General features: G+C 34.2%; 1 protein-coding gene across 1 annotated transcript in view; it reads left to right on the top strand.

The window, feature by feature from the left end:
* ADAMTS19 (ADAM metallopeptidase with thrombospondin type 1 motif 19) overlaps window positions 1-16667 on the top strand; it is a 228226-nt gene extending 211559 nt beyond the window's left edge. Inside the window, exons 24-25 of the mRNA XM_055301522.1 lie at window positions 14509-14686; window positions 16214-16667. Coding sequence (XP_055157497.1) covers window positions 14509-14686; window positions 16214-16365 — 330 coding nt within the window. The 3' untranslated portion in view covers window positions 16366-16667. The remainder of the gene's footprint in view (window positions 1-14508; window positions 14687-16213) is intronic.
* The last annotated feature ends 286 nt before the right edge of the window (window positions 16668-16953 follow it).

Genomic DNA, 16953 nt, shown 5'->3' with positions numbered 1-16953 from the left:
ACAGCCTTTGTTGAGCAATGCTTGCATTTATTTCATTGAGACTAGAAATTTGGCAAAAATAGAATACAAATAAAGTGGAGGCTTTGTGCTGGCTTGCATTAACCATTGACACAATTATATGTCACATTCTGACTATATCTCTGATATAGATATGGCCTTAGGGTCTTTCTCGGAAGAACAGAACCCAACCCATATGTTTCTGGGTAGTAGAAATCCATATTCACTTATTTAAGCTGTCCTTAGAATACTGACTTGAAAAATAGGATAGTCCCTTATGTTTAATGAAATGCCTTATTTTCTGACAGAATTTGACCTTTCTGGCTTTATTTGAATGTCTGCAGCTTATTGTTTTCATTATTGCAGGCCTATAGAGGAGCAAATTTAAAGTGTTGTTTTATCTACCTGTTATACAAAATTTGGTCCTTCCTGTAGTTTTTGTAGCATTTATTTTTCCATGTAGCATTAACAAGAGAACTCCTTCCAGTGAATTCTAATGAGACACAAAACACCTTGGAATTGTATATAATTATTCTTGGTTTATTCTTAGATTCAATTCATACTCTATAATTTGAACTTAATTTAGTCCTTCAAAATTCTGGAAAATGAATAGTTTTGTCTGCATAGCAAATTATGACATGATTAATAGATTTCTGTACAAGAGATGAGTCTTTTTGTGATGATATAATTCAAAATAATGCTGGAAGCACAATAAATCATTTTGCATGATTTAATTGTACAAATAATATGGTATATCTTTGTTTAGAAGTAGTAAATATAAAGCTTGCAGTATAATGAGTCATTTTAAACTTATCTTGTGAAAGGAAATCACAATTATATCCACTATATTCATTTGAAAAGGAATCTAAAAACTATGAAATTATGAATAATCACAGAGGACATTTCTTTCCACTGGAGGAAAACTCTGAATCATTGAAGGAAATTTAAAGAAATCCTGACCAATGCAATCAAGAATGTCCTAAATGACCAGATAACACCATGTTTTTAATTATTTACCTACAGAGCCTAGCTTTTTTGCATTAAGTCAAAAGAAACAAAGAGAACCTAAGCCAAAATTCCCCAAAGAGGGATTTCTTGTTGTCCCATGGCAAGGCTAGGGTTTTAGGACTGTGGAATTCTACATATCTGAGCTGACTCAATGCTGGCTTACACACACCCCAGTTAAAATCCATTTGCTGTAAGTCCTAAAATCCAAATGTGTATCTCGCTAGTTTTAATACAACTAAACTAAATGGGTTGTTAAGGAATAGTAGAGAGAAACTTAATCACTTGTTAGAGGATTTCCCATTCAAATTTAAAGAAATAATTAGCTGCAAATTACCAAATTAAATATACTAATAGAATGTAAAAATAGACAATGTTAACTATCAGCTGAAACCAGAGAATCAAAGGAATGAATAAAATGGCAACTGCTATAATGGAGAAATATATTGTTAAGTAGATACATTATTAAGACTAATATTTACCAAAGATCTGAAGGTCATCATTTTTATAAGACTAAATTCATATTAACTTACGATTTCTTGAGGCTTGCATTCCCCACATTAAGTTCCATGGAAAACTCATTCCTTGGTATATGGTCTCCAGGTCTGAGGAATAATGTAGTTAAACAAAGATAAGCAAATACTGTTTGCTATAGGACTTTCAGATCCTTTAACATTTTTCTATACTTGGTAAATCTCAAAGAGAGGCTGTAGTGTTTCTCTCTTTTATTCTTTTAACCAAAGATCAATTTTTCAGAGCATATAGCTAGTTTGTTATCTAGTATAACGCACTTTGAGAAGCTTACATTAGATTAATCAAATTTGAAAGACTAGTTTTTTAAGTACTTTTTTTTTAAATGGGAGAAAATTTGTAGATTAAAGCCAAACTGAAATTATCTATAACGTTAAAAACTATTCTTGGTGGATCAGCATTTCTATATAGTATTGTTTTCTAATTATGTCTATGAGTCATTAGGAAAGATAACTGCCTATCACTTTTTATAGAGTCTCCTCAGACAGGAAAATTTGAGCAGCTATCTCATAAACAAATACGAATCAAGCACACTGAAATCTATCGTTGTTGGATCAGTCACTGAATTAAAGAAACAGAGGTTGTGGATTTGGTTTTTAAACATTTGAACATTGAGGAAACATATTGCAAGATGGCCCACCAGAGAGATATTTTACATTATAGGAATATTTACTTTGAAAATACACTTGTCTCTGAGTAAGCTCTTCATACTAAAGAAATTACTCAGTAATAATAGGATACTTTTCATCAAGAAAGACTTTCTCCTGTCTTGTTTAGACACATCCACTGGGCATTTACAAAATTTGCTACTCAATTTGCTACTCATCTGGAGAAGATAGCTATCTTCTAAACCATGTACAAAAATCCCCAAACTAATAGCTATCAAATTGTTTTACTTCTGACTCTTTATACTGCAAGAGAATGGGGTATTTTTTTTACAGTGCTATCATTTTTAGTTTTAAAGTCTCCTGAGAATCTGATCTGTTGCCCCAAATACATTTAAAAAATCAAATTTCAAAATATTTGAGTTACTCAAAGCAGTCAAAGCATTTGGCTAGTATGATTAAACATAATAGAAAATATTAGCTTAAAAAGAATGATGCTCACATACTGTCTGTGCATATCTTCTCTCTAGAGGAAATTTATAATTTAGAGAGATTGAAGTAGTATCTCTGTCCCTATGTATGTGTATGCATATGTAATATATATTATATATGCATATACATGTATAATTATAAATGCAGATATAAGAATATGTGTTTAACATCCTTTGGATTATAAAATCAAAAGAATTTTTTTGGATCCCTGGGTGGTGCAGTGGTTTGGCACCTGCCTTTGGCCCAGGGCGCAATCCTGGAGACCCGGGATCGAGTCCCACATCGGGCTCCCGGTGCATGGAGCCTGCTTCTCCCTCTGCCTGTGTCTCTGCCTCTCTCTTTCTCTCTCTCTGTGTGACTATCATAAATTAAAAAAAAAATAATTTTTTAATCCACAGTACTTAATTTTACTATCTTCTTAATAAATCCTTGAAAAATTTCTAGGCTTATAAAATAATACTGTCAAAGCTCTTTTGTTGCATATCAGGGTATCTGTAATTTCATTTTCTAAATAATACCTGAAAGTATTTCAGTAAATAAATATGACTTAGTTTAAAAAATTACTCTTGATGTTCTTTATAGGGAATAGGGCATGGAGCATACCAAAATTCATTGTGGGGACACTGAGTATTAGTAGGTGGAGGGGGGTTCCACATAAAAAATATAAAGAAATTTGGTAAGAATGTTATAAAATTCAGTAATCTCAGCATTGAGTGTTTTTTGCTTAGATGTAGTGAAATTTATGTTTACCAAATACCAGAGGATATCCAGAGATAGAACCAGATCACCAGGACTACCAGAGAAAGACATCATTAAAATGCAAGAAACATATGCAAATGATTAGCCAGTTTAGAAAGGCATCATATGGGGTCTTTGGATGCAGAATGTAACAAAAGAGAAGACTATTTTAACAGGTCCTTGGTTCTGCTTAAGGTTGACTGGGCATGCATAGAGCCAGGGTACACAACCAATATCAATCTTGTATGCCAAAGAGCAGTTCCACAGGCTTCCCTAACGTCATTCCTACATCTGTAAAATGTGCCAAAGCAACTATGAGCCTTTCTGAATTTCACCGTGCTCTAACTGTGCAAGTAAAAATGATATTCCAGTGTCAGTGATGCAGTGGTCCAAATGATGCATATTCCAACGAAAAGTATTTTGAGCTACTTAAAATGAAGGATCTACTTTCAGAGACAAAATACAAATTGACTGGTTTAGAAAATATAAATCTGTAACTTTATATACTATATAGAGAATATATACAAGTCCATGTAGTACAATAAATAAAATGAGGAAATGTTTAGACATAAACACACACACACACGTGATTTCAGACACACACACACACACACACACACACACACACGATTTCAGGGCTCAAAAAGCAACAAGAGACGTGCATTGAGGGCTGCCATGGGGCAACCAGAAAGCTTCATGTACAGGGAGCAGATTTTACTTATTTCTTCCCAGGTACTTTCTGTTTCCCCATACTACTAAGATTGGATGTTATCACACTTTTATTAAAACCAATTTGATAGGTGAGAAAAATGGCATCTCATTTTGAAGTGTACATTCTTTGACTCAGTAACTCCCTTGTCAAAGTTTCTCCTTACACACATTCTTACATAATTTGCCAACCATATTTATGAAGGTGTTTATTACAGTCTTCTTTGGCACAACAAAAATTTGGAAACTACCCATATGTCCATTAAGTAGTTATATAAATCATAATACCATATTTAAATAGTGGAATGCTGTAGTTTTTAAAAATATATTAATAGATAAATACATGATAATGGGAAAGTTTCTCCAAGACCTACTATTAAGTGAGTAAATATTATGCAGAAGTTACATAGTATGAACTAAAGTTGTTTACATGTGTTACATATTAAAAAGTTTGGGGTGCCTGAGTAGTTCAGTCAGTTAAAGCATCCAAATCACGGTTTGGGCTCAAGTCATGACCTCAGGGTCCTAGGATCAAACCCCACACTGGGCACCATGCTTGGCTCAGAGTCTGCTTGTCCCTCACTCTACCCCTCTGCTCTTCCCCCAGCTTGCATGCTCCTACTCTCTCTCTCTCTCTGAAATAAATAAAATCATTTTTTAAAAAATTTTCTGCACAGATATACAAAGAATAGTGTATTTGAATTACATTGGAAGAAAGGACCTTCTGTGCTTATAATCCTACCATATCCCTATGTTACTTTTAATTTTATAAGCAGGCTAACATTTTCTGTCTGAAATTAAAAAAATGCATACTTTCCTAATCCTTAAATATTTTCAGGCTACAATATCAAAAATGACTGATGTCATGAATATATAGAGAAAGATGCCAAGAGAAAATTACAGAATTTCTAGGAAGGGGAGAAGATTGGGATCTGTAAGAGGTAAGAGAGCTCAGTGTATGAAGTCCCACAGCCTTGGGTTTGAATTCTGGATCTTCCATTTAGATAAGTTAAAAAATCCAAATGAAATAATTCATGGAAAGTTCTTAGTAGCATCATGTCAGAGACACAGTAACCCTATAAATGCTGGCTGTTCCTATAGTAGTGTAAACAGAGACGGGGAAAAATGGTTGGTTTTGAGGAATGGTTTTGGGGTTTAAAATGAACAGAGCTGGGGTTGGTTATTTGTGAGGGAGAAGTGGAAGAGGCAGGTGTTAAGGTATTAAGGACTCCCAGATTGGCTTTCTGGTCTGAACAATTTGTGCAGACGATGCTTCTGTGATGGGAGATAGGGAACACTAGGAGTCAAGTTGAAGAGGAAAGATTTTCACTTCTCTTTTGAACTGTTTCATTTGCCTATAAAAGAGTTAAATACTGGCATATAGTAGTTAGATCAGAGAAGAGAAATGGGATGGAAATATAACTTTTGGATTCATCAACATTTAGATGGTGTTTCCATTTTTAAAGTCTAAGCGTACCTAAGGAGGGAATGTAGCTAGAGGCAGTTGAGCAAGGGGGTGGGCTATATCTTTATTCTCAGCACAAACTTTAGTTGCTCTTGGACTCTGCCATTGGCATGCCAGGAGTTGCTCAAATTTTGTATATTTAAAACAAAATTCCTCATTTTCTTTCCTCAAACCATACCCCACTTCCAATTTCCTTTTTCTTGAAAACTGTCAATATCATCTTCCCAGCTTCCAAGGCTGGGCATTATCCTTCTCACTTTTTCTCCTTCACACAAGTAGGGCTTTGCTGTAGTCCTTTTTCCTCCCAGTGTCATAATGCAGTCCTTTTTGTTTTTCACCAGGACTAGAGCAACAGTTTCTGATGTGCTTCCTTACCCCCAACACTCCTGTTTCAGACCGATCCACTCACTCTATCCTATAACCTGAGTATTTCCAGAGGATTGCCTGTGGCTAGACTGTCAACCAGCAGACACACATGCTGGCATTCAAAGCTTTCCAAATTCCAGTACTGACCTACCTATTGATAATTGTCTCATTATTCTCATTAATTAGGAATCTCCACTAAGCTCAGGCCTGAGCAGTTTGTACTTGTACTTTTTTCTGTGTCTTTGTTGATATCTCTTTGCCTAGAATGTATTTCCTCCAACTACCTGAGTCTTTCTTTTCTTTTTTTTTTTTTTTTTAAGTTTTTATTCATTCATTCATGAGAGACACAGAGAGAGGCAGAGACATAGGCAGAGGGAGAAGCAGGCTTCCTGCAGGGAACCCAATACAGGACTTGATACCAGGACCCCAGGATCACAACCTGAGCCAAAGGCACACGCTCAACCACTGAGTCACCCTGGTGCCCCAACCTGAGTCTTTCAAGGACCATTTGAAGTGTTCGATTTTTCAAAGGCTTTGGCAACAAATGAGAGAATTTCTTTGCACTTAATGACAATGTTACTTTTTCTCAATTAATTATTTATTGCCTTATACTACTGCTATCTGATTAAGAATATCTTGGGATGCTCCGTCAACTATGCATCAGATTCTTGTTTTTAGCTCAGGTCATGATCTCAGGGTCATGAGATTGAGCCCCAGAGTCTGCTTAAGATTCTCTATCCCCCTGCTACCCCTTCCTGCTTGCTCTCTCTCTCTCTCTCTCTCTCTCTCTCTCTCAAATAAACAAATAAATCTTTAAAAAATAAATAAAGACTATCTCAACCCCTTTACCTTGCTCACAGATCTCTCTGAGTGACCACAACATTGTATTACATTTAGTGATGTTTATTGAATAAAATGATCTCTTAACTTTTTCATCAAGTAAGCAAAAAATGTAGGATACATCTAAACATTGTGTTTCTTCTGATCCATTTTATTTTCTGACTCTAATTCTGTAAGAACCACAATATTGCATGTATTTTACTACAAAGGAATTTGTAACTAGCTTCTTTTTCTTAGGGAAAATTAAGCAGTATAATTTTATGTAAATATATGACTCCCTTGATCTTTTTCTGTATGGTAAATCAAACTACTTATAAATGTGATTTTTTAAGTAAACCTACCCTTATTTGAATAACATGTTACTTAAGCCAAAAAAAAAGTGCTTAACATTGATCTTTGAGGTAGCTGGTAGACATCCTTTGCATTCTCTTGAATCCATTTGGCTGAAATACCTGCCATCAGGTTAGATGGCAGATATATAACACATAAAGAAAGCAGGAGTTGGAAGCAAAGCACACTTGAGAATCTTCACTGTGACCTGGAAAACGCTTGGTTTATTTCAGGTTGGCACAACTTAAAGCTAACTACCTAGTGTTTTCTGTGCTATTTTAAACCAAGACTTTATTAAAACAAACAAAACAAAACACACTTCTCTCCCATGGCCACAGAGGGATCTGATCCATTTTGGACATAGGATTATTGAACTAGACCTGGTAAGTATTTTATTTGAAAAGGAAATTCAATTACTATCATTCCAAACAGTTCTGTCTGGTGGGAAGATGTTTCTCTGGAATGAGAGATAAAATAGAAATGTCTAGATAGTCTTTTTTTCACCTCTCCAATACCCTGTGATTCATAGGGTGAGCATTAGCAGAATTTCAAATGTGTTCAAGACTTTGTGTTTATTAATTGCTTCTTAATGCAGAACATCTTTTTTTTTTCTTCCATCATTGTTGTGATCAATGTGTACTTTAATATAAAAAATGATTTGGGGAGTTAATTTGACGGCCCTTTCATAACATGCTCACTTCTCTGCTAATCATTCATAAGCATTCTGCTTGATTGTGCCACACACATTTCCTTGATTTGCTCTAACGATATGCAGACATTTTCATTAAAGAGAAAAGAATAGTTTGAGCTGTAGAACGAAATGATGAATTAATTAAACACATACGCAAAAAAATCCTCAAACATCTGACCTCTAGGAATAGATTCAATTCCAAATACTCATGTGTTAAATAAGGCAGTTGAACTACTTTAAAAAGACGCTGAAACACTGACCAAAATAAATAGCAAATCTTAAAAAACAAACCTAACTTTTGTTCCTTAGTATGCTTGTTTCACACTCACTTTATTAAAAAGTCAAAAGATGGAACTGCCAAACATATACATAAATGAATAGGAATGCTGTGCTAATAATTTCCAGTAGAAGTCATCATTTACTTTCCTTATGAGGTCCACTCTCCACTGCAAATGCTACTTCACTCTTGTTAAACCACTCTGGAATAATCCTCTTATTCCCAAAGACAAATTATTCAAGTCAATGCTGTTAACCTTGTTTTAGATTGGCACTTCTCATTATAGATTCTATCAGGTTCTGTAAGATTGTCTATGATATTGGTTTCAAAAATTTTTTTGAACTCTGTTTGCCAGTGACAATTTTCTCTTAATTTAGGAATTCCTATTTCTTACAGAGGCCAGCTGGAAATGAGTAAAGCATTACAGAGCCTTCCTTAGCTGTTGGCCTAGAGAAAACACATTCTCTCCAAAATATATATCTTTGGCACAGTCTAGAAGGAAGGAATCTCGGGTAATCTCTCTGCTAGCCAAGTGTGAAAATTATTATTTTTAACCCCTGAATATACTGAAATTTGTTTGTGTTTCTGAGGAATTCAAAAGCAAACCAGCATTAGTCATGTTTGTAAGCCAACAGAACTGCAAATAAATATCTTCTAGTAGTATTTTTACTCTTGGGTTTTCCGCCTCTTTGCTGCTATGTTTAAGAGGACATTTTATAATGCTTACAGATTGAAGAGTTTTACAGTTTAACATGCACAGATTAATAGTTCTATAAACTCACTGGCAAACTAGTTGATTATTTAACTGGAGTCTACAAATTTATTTATTCCACACTGTCCCAGTTTGTTGCCAAATCTAAGTTATCTAAATATCCAGGGTAACAAATAACAAGCACCAAAGCAGTGTCTTTGTGACTATTCTGAAGTCCTGAAAGGAGAGGTAGGAAACTATCATTTAACCAATAATTGTAAAGTTTGGCACTTTACTACAGAACCCCATACCTAAGACTAGATGTGGAAGTAATTTTTAGCTCCCTGTTCAGAACCATGTATGCAGAGTAGATCTACTTGATCTCAGAACTTATTAAGCACAGAAGCACTATAAGAATCAGAGATCAGTGCAAAGAATGAGAGTCTCCTCTCTACATAGGTGAGTAATTACAAGGTATTTGTGGATATTCCATTTATAAAGGGTTCTTTAGTGAAAATATGTTTTCTAGAAGTACATAGGTCACTTCTTGGACAAGAAGAAATGTTCTTTGATGAATTTAACAGAGATTTGACAGTTGGTAGGTTTTACCATGAGCCATTGTGGAATTTCCTACATGATTCATGAATTTTCAACGGACAGAAAGATAATTCTATTCTTTGCAAAAGTAGATTCAAGTAGTATGATAGACAAGAACCTCTGAACTTTGAGAAACTCTTAGAATCATTCTCCTCTGTCATATTGACACTTTATTAATTTTTATATGGCTATTTTTTAGTGCCTGTGTAGCTCTTTTTCTTTGAATTAAGCATGTTTTATCATGTAATTGTATTACAGAGCATGTTTGCTATCATTCACTACTGTTTAGTAAATTTATGTCAGTATAATTCAGTATAATGGTATTCAGAGAAACTTTGGGGAACAATACATGTAGATTATTTTTAAAAGGTGCAGATTCTTGATAAGCATATTCAAATCTATCATAAAAGGAATATTTCTATATAAAATGATGAAAATTTAGCAGCAGAGTATGCTCATATCTTCTATGTGGTATTCAATGCATCAAAACCTTATTTATTCCATTGTGTTAATTAAGGCCTAATTATCTTCAATCTTTCAATGTTAGACTTGAAAAGAAATAATTTCACCAGGGATCAATAAAATATCTCAGATAAACAGCCTTTTCTTGAACACCTTCTCTAAGATGTTTACATGTTTTTCAAAGTATTAAACCAATACCTGAGCAACAGTGTCTAATAATGCCATAAATAATATCATGTCAGAAGTGAAATATATATCTATGGTCAGTTTCTCTCTGCAATTCACATTTTGGGCAGTGCCTCAATGCTCATTCATCTTTTGTGATGGAAGGAAGGATTTTACACCTTGGCTTACCCATGAGATGGACTTCACAGCCATTCAGAGTTCATTTCATCGTTTTCTGTGAAAATGCCACATAGTTGAGAGTTTAAGATTTTTTTTTTAGTGTGTTCGTTTTTCCTACATTTTTTCTATTTCCCTTTGTTTATTTGCATTTAGGCCAATCCATATGTTTGTAAAACCATTCTTGCATCTTAACCTGCTTTTGCCAGTACTAGCAAATCCTGTCCACCACAGGGCTATCATCTAACTTCATACATATAACTTTTCAGGACTTAAATCTGTATCTAACATCAGATGATGTTTGGCCATTTTTAGAAAACTATATGAGCTAAGGAAACATCCTCTATATACTTCCCTCAACTTGTACATCACTTACTTCGCCAGACATTTCTCTTCCGGTTAGTTCAAATAAAATTTTCTTGGGTAAAATAAGTCTATTAGTTAGTTCTTATTACCTGGCATAAGAATGACAGAAAGAAAATAAATTTTAGGTAATAGAAATGGTTATAAGGTTCTATAAATGTATATCTCCTTTTAAAAAGAGGATGAAGCCTTCTTATTGACTTGCCAACATTTGTATTCACAATTCTCATTTACTGGACAATTTCTCTAATTATTTTAATAGTGCAAACTGTGAATTATTGAGAAAATTTCCCTAATCATGTTTAGAGTTTGATATGTCAGCTACTGTGTAAACATAATTTAATACAGTGCTAGAAGTTGTCACTAGTGTCCCAGGGCCAGGAAGGATTTATTCCATTAAAAGAAAAATCTATGGTGATATTATCTAAAGATATGGCTTATGTGTTGCCAAGTGCAGGGAAGGTCATAATTTTCTCAGGTAGGCTGAAAGGATGAATATCACAAAATCAGGGAAACAAATTTCACTTCCAGAGACTTTGGGGCTCATTTTTTTGGTAGGAGAGAGGGATTACCAATAATCAGTTCTTCTCGTACCTTGTTATCTTGGTCAAAATTAACTCCAAAATCATGTGAGCAATGTTCTAAACTATTTAAGTTTGTTCTAAAGATTATTGTTTCCTTTTTACTCTCATAAATCTGGGACATCAAGACTGGTTCCTGTTCAGAATTAAAGGCTTCTAATTCATGGAATTGATTCACAAGGTGCTTTGCTTCAGAGGCCCTTCAGGGCAAGGGCAAGATTAACTGTTGAGTATTTGTCAGACAAAACAAGTCTCTCTATTTAAAATACTCTAGTCAGGGAACTTTCCTCGTAAAAGAAATATCAATGGCAAGTTATCTGGTCCACCCTGTGTTCTTTACCGGTTTCTAGCCAATTAATGTTGGCATTTTAGTGTTTTGACCTTGAGTGCAAGTGTAGAGTGTGCTGCCTTGTTTCAAATACATTTTAAATTTACTTGATACTTCTGTGAAGGGCAAGATTTAAAATGTATTAGATAAAAAGACTGAGGGAGGGAAGGAAGGAAGGGGAGGAGAGAGAGAGAGAAAGAAAAAAACATTGAAATTAATCTGAGATCTATAGAAACACAGTGGAAAGAACATCATATTTGGAATGAAAAGACTTGGATCTGATGTTTGTCTCTCCTTTTTGTGGAACAAGTCTTTGTCACTCTGTCCTTGAGTTCTCTCTGATCATCTCATTTGAATTACAGAGTCCTTCACCCCAGATGTTTCCAAGCTCCCCATTCCATGCCTTAGTTTTTCCAGAGCACCAGTCAATATGTAATGTGCAATGAAATTTAAATCTTTATTTTCCTGTTCCCTCCTATTAGAATGTAAATTCCCTGGGGGCATGTGTCTTTGTCTGTTTTGTGTACTGTCATATCCAATATCCAAAACAGCATTTGGCACATTGTGGACTTCAGTAAACATTTATTGAATGAATGAATGAATGAATGAATGAAATAATCTCTATGAGCCTCACTCTTTTCACTTTTTAAAGTTTAACCAAGGAGAGCTCAGGTGGCTCAGCAGTTTAGCGCCACCTTCGGCCCAGGGCCTGATCCTGGTGACCCGGGATCGAGTTCCACATCGGGCTCCCTGCATGGAGCCTGCTTCTCCCTCTGCCTGTGTCTCTGCCTCTCTCTCTCTCTCTGTGTGTGTGTCTCTCATTAATAAATAAATAAAAATAAAATCTTTAAAAAAAACAAAGTTTAACCAAAACATTCTGTATACAAGCATATTAGATAATGCCTGAAATATAATAGCTCTTTCCTGTGTCCATTCATTTGTGTTCATCTAATACATAGACCTACCAGTAAAATGTCTTTAGACCAGGTGACAGATTACCCATACTGTCCAATGTATAGGAATCATTAACCACTTATTTCACCAGTGCTCTGATTTGGGTGGTAAATTATATGCTCACTCTATCTCAAGACAAATCCTGCATGTGAATTGTCCTTAAGGCAAAAAAGTTTACCTCCTATCTTATAACCTGGGTTATAGCAAACCGAAACAAAAAGGCCATAATTTCACTAATATTTAAGTTAATAGTAAGATAACAAGGATTAGAAATCCATTTGGCAGGATAAAGACAAGAAAAGATTTCTGATTATTAACATAGAGAGGAGCATTAGCAATGTTCTAGAATCAAGTAATGCTTCGGCATCCAATTTCTGAATTTAGTGTATTTGAGTTCAAATTCCAATTCCACTACTTCTTAACTGTAAAGATTTGGGCAATTTGTTTCACCTATTTGAGCCTCTATCTTATCTATGTAAAAGGGATAAAAATAGTACTCATGGGCTTCATGTGAGATACCAAAATAATTATGACCCAACACAGTGCCTGACATAGAATAAATACTGAGTGCTAACTAGTGTTAGTATTGTATGAAGTAAAAGTTTCTGGAGGTAGTAGTATCAGTTTCCTTTTATCCTAAAGCAGCAAACTGTCGTTCTATAGGGCAACTCATTATTTAAAATACTAAACAATTGGAAAATATACTAATTAATTACATATTAAGCATTTGGCTAAAAGTGGGTGAGACTGCCCAACTTCCACAGTAGTTTGTGATCTGTTTCTGAGTCTCCTTGTTTTCTATGTTTTAGTATTTTGTTAATAAAGATTACTAATAAATGTACCATCATATTAACAATTATTGTTGTCTTTATTATCTGCATGGGATCCTGAACATAGTGGGTGATCAATAAATACTTGAGAATTCAATAAATGATTAAATATTCTGAGACATTTAAGCAAACTATAATCTTGACAGAACCTGTGTCATACCATTGTTGGCTGGCACACTGAATAATTAGATGATGAAATTATAGTTTTTCCTGTTATGAAGCTTCACCACTTAAAAATTGCCAGACTACAGTAATTTTTAATAATAAGTGATTGGAAATTTTTACTTTCATAGTAATTTAAACCTGAAAGTATAGTTATAATCTACTGCAGTGCCTTGCTTAACAAAAAGAAAAAATAAGTTCCAGGGAAATTAGTTGCAAGAGACAATATTAGAGCCCAGTCTCCTCATTTCATGGCCAGAATTAGTTTGGCTTTTTCTTTTTAACCTCTATCTGTCTTTAATCATAGTAAAATGATTTGAAGAAATACCCAATTGTTTAGTAGTATCCTCTATAAGAAAGTAAGAACTTGTTTAGAAGATACCTTGTGATTTCAGTTGTTTCATATAAAATATCTGTTCATTTTTCACCTATATGCAATAAAACTTTTACAAAAATATCTTATAAAGAAGATAATTACTAATAAGAGGTTGATGTTTTTATTACTACAGAATGGTAATGAAAATTAGATCCTAAGGCTATTAGACTATTTTTAAATTTTTTTAAATAAAAAAATTAATTTTGTGATAAATCTTATTCCATTAGTTTCAAAGGCAGAGATGATTCTGTTTTGTTAAATAAAATTATGTATTTTGAGTCATCATGTGTCTATTGTTACTTTCATTTTTTGCAGTCCTGAAAAATAATGTATTACTTTGATCTGTTCCTGTCCTTTGGAGTTGATATAGTTCTCCCTCTCCTCTGCCCCTCCCCCTGCTAATGCTCTCTCACTCTCACAAATAAATAAATAAAATCTTTAAAAAAATAATGAATTTGTTGTAAACTAGATAATAGAACTTTAAGCACTGTCCACTCAAGTACATCACTGGTATCTCTTACTCAGTATTTCCACCTTTCTTTATCTTTCTTTACTCCCTTATGTCCTTTATGACCCAAACTGTGCCTTAGGTCAGCCAGAAGTTCTGAAGAGCTGCGTGCCCAACTTGTAAGTATCAACATTTCTGACCCATATTTTGCATCAACTCTGGATGTTGTGACTCATGTTAAATTTTAAGGAAGAGATAAGGAAAGTGGCTCACAATGTAGAAAAAGGAAAAAGCAACAAGGAATTTTAACACATCTTGTATCTCCCCAGTGCTCAATTACCTGTGGTAAAGGAATGCAGTCCCGGGTTATCCAGTGCATGCATAAGATCACAGGAAGACATGGAAATGAGTGTTTTTCTTCAGAAAAACCTGCAGCATACAGACCATGCCACCTTCAACCCTGCAATGAGAAGATTAATGTAAATACCATAACATCACCCAGGCTGGGTAAGCAAACCATAAAGGGAATAGTTTTGAGAAACATAGAAATGCTCGTGGCTTCTTCTGTTTTGCTTAGTTATTAATCTGTATGAGTTAGTTTGGTTCTGTCCAAACTGGATATATTTAACTATAGTTTGGTCCAGATGGTGAGAGGTAAAAAAAAAAAAAAAAAAAAATCCTAAAGACTAAACACTTAGGATTCCTGAAGCTATCTACTCAGAGCCTGGCCCTGGAAATAACAGTGCCACAGCTCTCAAGGTCATCTTATAAAGGGTTAAAGAATGTAACTATATTTTGGGTGCTGACCAGTTTCATGGCAGAAGTGTCGATTGAGGTAATGTCTCTGGAAAGGTAAGGTTGTGGTATATATCTTAGATCTCTCCATTGTTAGTTGGCTTCCTTTTGATCCTGCGTACAAATTATCCTTTGGAGACCCATAGAGTAAATATGGTTTTCAAGAAGTATGGGTTAATTTATGTGCAAACCCTTCACTTTTAATCTGTGTGTACAGTCTACAGAGTGACAGTTTAATCATATATAACAATATTGTCAAAATGAAAGATATTAAATCATCTTAGATATTTTTTGAGCATAAGATTCAATCAAATGGAAAAGTTTGGTTCTTCAGGAAAATACAAAAATCCTCTTTTTCAAGCCAAATAATTAACATTTCTAGGAAATAATCAGTTCAAGTGGAATTAAGAATATAGTTAAGACAAAAAGTTAAGCAATTCTAGAGCAGATGCCCTAAATCCATGTATTCAAAACAACATAATCTGTTTCTCTAGCAATTAGTTGGAGTCCTTCTTGAAGTATCATGAGGCAGAAAATAATTAATTAAAAGAAAATTTTAATTAAAATTTCATTTTCTCTATGGATTATTTCTTGAAGGTATATCCCCAAGCATACAAGCACAGTGGAAAACCTGAGGTTTTAAAAAGTAAAATAATGAGTCATCTTAGAATAGAAGCAAAATAAAGATTCTGCATACTTGATTATTGTAAATTTCAGTCACTTTTGATAATTAGCTTTGATTTTAAAGATGTATGAAATCAAGATCCCCAGGTAGCCCACCTAGATATGTCTGCTATCTAAGAAATAAGGAATATGAAATAAGTATGATCATATTTGTTTTGTTATTTCATCCATAACAATACTTAATTAATTTGTGTTCCCATTAAGGTGGATATAATGAACATAGTCTTTTTTTCTTTTTAATCTTCTCAACTAAAAATCCAAAAGAAGCTTAAATGAAAGCCATAAATTGAACATTGAAAGCCATCTGTATTACAACTTACTTCATTTGGGAAATCTAGCTTTAATGAGTCTAAAAGAGCTCATAAGTAAGACTATTATTCATTCATTTTATTACTTTATCATAGGGTGTGTCTTTATCTCTTAAATTCTAGAAGGCAGTATAAATGAGTCAAAGTGAATGTTCAAAATCCTCCTAATTAAATGATTACTCTTTGTTTCTACTTCTGACGCCCAGGATATCTACATGTATTGAGCTCCCTTATTTCTGCTTCACAGCTGCGCTGACTTTCAAGTGTCTGGGAGATCAGTGGCCTGTGTACTGCCGAGTGATACGAGAGAAGAACCTGTGTCAGGACATGCGGTGGTATCAGCGCTGCTGTGAGACATGCAGGGACTTCTATGCCCAAAAGTTACAGCAGAAGAGTTGACCTCTAGCAGGCTGGCTGGCTTACAGCTCTTTGCAGTTACATTATTTATAAACACACACACTAGCATGTTTTTCAGACCAAATATTATCAGATTACATATAATTTAATCAAATTAATTTATTTTTGTGCCTGCCGAACATCCAATATGGTGTTTGTTTTGGATATACAAACATTTTGATCTATACTATATGGCTTCATAAATAATTTTATATGAATAAGTTCGATCCTGTTTCCAGAATAAAAATAAAAAGGGAAAAAAGAGAAAAAAGAAGATTATTAGGCTCTAAAAAAAAAAAAAAAAAAAAAAGTTGTTTTTTTTTTTTAAGTTAGGGCTATCTCTAAGGTGCTATTCTCTCCCTGCCAATACCATTGAGTTATCCAGAATGTAAACTAGCTTAGTGTCATAGTTAATTATATATGGAGAGAAATCATTTTTGGTTTTTGGTGTCCTAATGCAGAATTAGCCCATTTCCTGTAACCTACAGGAAATGTGTAAACATAACAAACCTCATAGTGTTGAACAGATTTTTAGAGAATGTATTATGAATTTGGTTCAGATTTAGAGATATCCATAGGAAAAATTCTACT

This window comes from Nyctereutes procyonoides, unplaced genomic scaffold, assembly GCF_905146905.1.
Source record: "Nyctereutes procyonoides isolate TBG_1078 unplaced genomic scaffold, NYPRO_anot_genome, whole genome shotgun sequence".
NCBI lineage: Eukaryota > Metazoa > Chordata > Mammalia > Carnivora > Canidae > Nyctereutes > Nyctereutes procyonoides.
The sequence above is the reverse complement of the archived record's forward strand: the minus strand, read 5'-3'. Positions and strand labels throughout refer to the sequence as shown.